The 4,095-nt window shown below is 51.0% G+C and overlaps 1 protein-coding gene across 1 annotated transcript; it reads right to left on the bottom strand.

The window, feature by feature from the left end:
• Positions 1 to 2,130: 2,130 nt before the first annotated feature.
• LOC117855941 (UDP-glycosyltransferase 88A1) lies at positions 2,131 to 3,812 on the bottom strand. Its single transcript, XM_034738341.2, has one exon. It carries the CDS (start codon positions 3,722 to 3,724, stop codon positions 2,273 to 2,275), a length of 1,452 nt encoding a protein of 483 aa, XP_034594232.1. The 5' UTR covers positions 3,725 to 3,812; the 3' UTR covers positions 2,131 to 2,272.
• Positions 3,813 to 4,095: the final 283 nt, after the last annotated feature.

Here is a 4,095-nt window from a genome sequence, read left to right as displayed (position 1 = left end):
ATGCCCTACCATCGGATGAATTGGACACAGGCACCAGATGTTCCGATGCCTTGCATGAAGACCCATCAGAGCAAGCATATTTACTTTGCAAACTTCCAGAGAGGTTTTGGCCAAATTGCCTTCAGTACCGGATGTTCCGACGCCTTACAAATAACTATCGGATCAATGCGTCGGAGCAAGTATATTTTCTTTGAAAACTTCCAGAGAGGTTTTGGCCGGGACCCCTTCAGCACCGGATGATCCGACGCCTACAATAAGACCATCCGAACAAGCATCGAATGAACTTTTCACTATTACTTTTTTAACAATTAGAATTTGGATCTATCAATGACCGGATGTTTCGACACCCAGAGATGGAGACCATCGGAACATCCGATGGTGTGCTTTTCTGCAAGCACTTTTCTAACGGCTAGCTCTTATTGCCTAGTCTATATATACCCCTCCCCCGGGTCATTTGAGCTACTCTTGACACCCTGAAGACTTCAAGTAGCCCATGAGCAGTTAAGAGTGCTAGAGCCAAAGTGTGATTAGTGAATTGCCAAATCTCAAGATTAAGGACTTCTCTTAGTGTTGGAGGGTAGCAAGTGTGCATCTAGTTCATGTCTTAGTTGAGTGCTGGTCAAGTGAAGCATTGAAGCTTGTTACTCTTGGTGGTTGATGTCACCTAGACGATCTTGGTGACCCGGAGGTTCTTAGTGAGCTTTTGAAGATTGTGGGAGCTCCAAGAAGAAGATCTTGTACGCGGTTTAAAGCTCCACGTTCCAAAGATGGAAAAGGAGCATTCTTAGTGAAGCACTTGAGTCTTAGTAGCTTGGGGGAGCAAAACCCTTAGTGGGTGCTCCAACGTGGATTGGGAGGAGTGTCAACTCCTCAATACCATTGGAAAAAATCCGGTTGTCTCATGTCCTCAATCTTTACATTTCAACACTTCTTTTGAGGATTTACTTCCTGCAATTTACTTATCTTTTTGCTCTTGATCAAGTTGTGATTTCTTTGCTCATATCTTGCCTAAGAAAATATGATCATGTTAGTGTGCTCTCCTTACTAGGTTCTTTTGTTGCTAGTGTGTTTAGTTTCTAGGCTTGAACCTTGTAGATTGGGCAACGTTAGAAATCTAAGCTAAGGTTTGCTTTCTTTGTTCTAGGAATTTGGAAAAGTTCCAATTCATCCCTTCTTGGGCCACCGATCCTTACATAATAAAACAAGCAATCAAACAATGGTTTTGCATCATCCTGTAATCTGCAGGATAAAATTATACGTTTGAAAAAAAGATCATTGTTTTGCAAAACAACCACCTTATAAGCTAAAATTTAGAATCACAAGGCAATTCCACAACTATTGTACTAGTTATTCTTTTTAGAAAGCAAAGGGGGCCAGTGGCCCACCTGAAAGATTTTCATTCTCAAACCATTGTCAACATTACAAAAGAGCTTCCACAAATTAAGAAATTATATAGTTCTATCAGATAACTTAGACGACAATCTATTGTATAGGTTATTTGTTAAATCATCTTAAGATTATGTATCAATACATGAGACCGTCTAAGCATCCTCCTAAAATGTGGCAACTCACCACTGCCGCCACCTCAGCCAACCTTTTTTTCTCCACTAAATAATACTAGATCTGAATATTCCCATTTTTCTCGGCGTCGCACGCAGCAGCCGCATGTTGTACCAATTTTGGCGGCTCACACCGCGCTGCGGGAGCGGCGACCTGCGGACGTGGGTGCCGCAACGGTGACATGCAGCACGGCGACCGGCCGAGAGGTTTAGCGATGGCGTGGGTCGTGGGATGACGACTTGGCTTGCGCCATTCTAGATGGTAGTAGATGCGGTGCGGTGATGACTTGTGGTGCTCGGTGCGCCGGCGGTAGCAATGTCCTGCTCCGTTTTCTCCGCTCTCTATGCCATCACCAACGTCATAAAGGCAGGCATTTTGTGGAAGCACGACCGGCTAGCGGGTACGAATGATACTCTCTCTCTCGCGCGCGATCTGTTCGATTAATTGCCAACTAAAAGAGTATAAGGGTTCGCAAGTGTCCCCCACAGAATGTTTCAGGCACTATTTGCTTCTGTTTATCCAATGGCACTGTGCAGCCATCGATTTTCAGGATATCCTCAATAGTAGGCATACTGGCAACATTTTCGTTTTTGACTTTTTGTGAAGCGAAACAAAATGGTTGACTAGACAACAGGAGGATTGACAAAAGGTGGACAGTACAAGGAAACAAGCATAAACACCCAAGGAGTGGTTGCAAATTCGTCAAGCTTAATTACCCCCTAAGGTTCTTAACATCCGACAAGAACTGGAGAAACGCCATCCGCGACGAGCCACCGTCCTCCATCGCCGCCTCCGCCTCTTTCTTCAGCTCCGCCGCTCGTTCCCTAAGCTCCCTCCCCTCCCCAGACTCCAACACCAGCTTCACCTTCGCCTCAATCTCCTCTGCCTTGACGAAGCCTGTATTGTACCCCTCCAGCTCCACCCCGATGCTCATGCTCTCGTCGACCATGAGCACCTTGTTCATCTTCTGCTCCGCGCCCAGCGGCCAGCACAGCATAGGCACGCCCGCTACGATGGCCTCCAGCGTCGAGTTCCACCCGCAGTGGGTCACGAAAGCGCCGGTAGCTGGGTGCATGAGGACGTCCACCTGCGGTGCCCACGACTTGACGACGAAGCCACGGCCCTTGGTCCGCTCCAAGAACCCCTCTGGCAGGAGCGCGTCGAGGTCTGGCTCGGGGCGTTTCTCCAGGTATCTTTTGGGGTCGTCGGTGCCGGCCGGCGTGCGCACGACCCACAGGAAACGTTGCCCGGACTTCTCCAGGCCAGCAGCGATCTCCTTGATCTGTTCCTCCGACAGCGAGCCTTTGCTCCCCCAGCAGAGGAACACGACGCTGCGCTCCGGCTGTGCGTCAAGCCATGCGACGCACTCGTGCCTCTCGGCCTCCTCCTTGTCCGCCCCGCCCTTGCCAACCAACGGCCCGACGGAGTAGACCGGAGGCAGCACCTCGCCGGGGACGCACAGGGGATCCCTGAACGCCTGCAGGGCTCGGCTCTCCAACGAGTAGAACGTGTTGACCAGAACGCCCTGGGTGTCCGTGTTGCGCTTCCAGATGTTCACCATGGTCTTGCAAAGCTCGTCCTCCGGGTCCTCGAGCAGTTCCCTGATCAGATGGGACGCCGGCATCGGCGGAACGCCAAGGAACTCGAGGGGCGTATCTCCAAGCTCCTTCAAGCCCGATTGCCTGCCGGCAAGCAGCGCCGGCAACTGGGTTAGGACGGCGAGAACCCCGGCGCCCGATGCGAAGAACGTGTAGACGGGGACGCCCAGCTTGGTGGCCACGTCGATGGCTTGGGTGCAGAACATGTCGATGACAAGGGAGTGCAAGCGCTCCCGGGGGATGGAGCGGAGGAAGCTCTCGAGCTTCTCGTTGTACAGGCGCATCAGCTCCAGCATGAGGAGGAAAGGGTGCTTGGGGGAGCTAGCGAAGTCAGGGGGTGGGATCGACGGGAGCACGTGGAAGGTGATGGACGGGTTGGAGGCGGCGACGCGCTCGATGAAGCCGGCGCCGGAGTCGGTCGACTTGATCGGCGGCTCGATGAGCACCATGGTGACATCGTGGCCGTGGTCGAGGAAGACCTTGGCGAGCTCCGTCATGGGTCCGACGTGCCCGACGCCGCCGCCGGGGTACAGAACAACGGTCTGCTTCGCGGGTCCGTTGTCCATGTGAGCGGTGGCTGGTCAACTTGGGGGTAATGAGGAAGATAAGAAAAGAAAATACAGTAGCTGTGGCTCTAGAGTTGCTGTTGAAACGGCTGTTCGCAGGGCGCCACTTTTATAGCTGCGCACTGCCTTGACGGCGAAGCAGATGACTTGTCAGTTGTTGCTATAGCTGCGCACTGTCTTGACGGCGAAGCAGACCACTTTTTTAGGGTGCGTTTGGTTCCCTTTGCTTATTTTTAGCACGTGTCACATCGAATGTTTAGATACTAATTAGGAGTATTAAACGTAGACTATTTATAAAACTTATTACATAAGTGGAGGCTAAACGGCGAGACGAATCTATTAAGCCTAATTAATCCATCATTAGCAAATGT

The sequence above is a fragment of the Setaria viridis genome, chromosome 5 (genome assembly GCF_005286985.2).
Source record: "Setaria viridis chromosome 5, Setaria_viridis_v4.0, whole genome shotgun sequence".
In the NCBI taxonomy this organism is placed as follows: domain Eukaryota; kingdom Viridiplantae; phylum Streptophyta; class Magnoliopsida; order Poales; family Poaceae; genus Setaria; species Setaria viridis.
This window is presented reverse-complemented; position numbering and strand designations above follow the sequence as displayed.

Coding starts and splice junctions, on each gene's coding strand:
- LOC117855941 (XM_034738341.2), bottom strand. CDS start 3,724: ATGGACAACGGACCCGCGAAGCAGACCGTTGTTCTGTACCCCGGCGGC.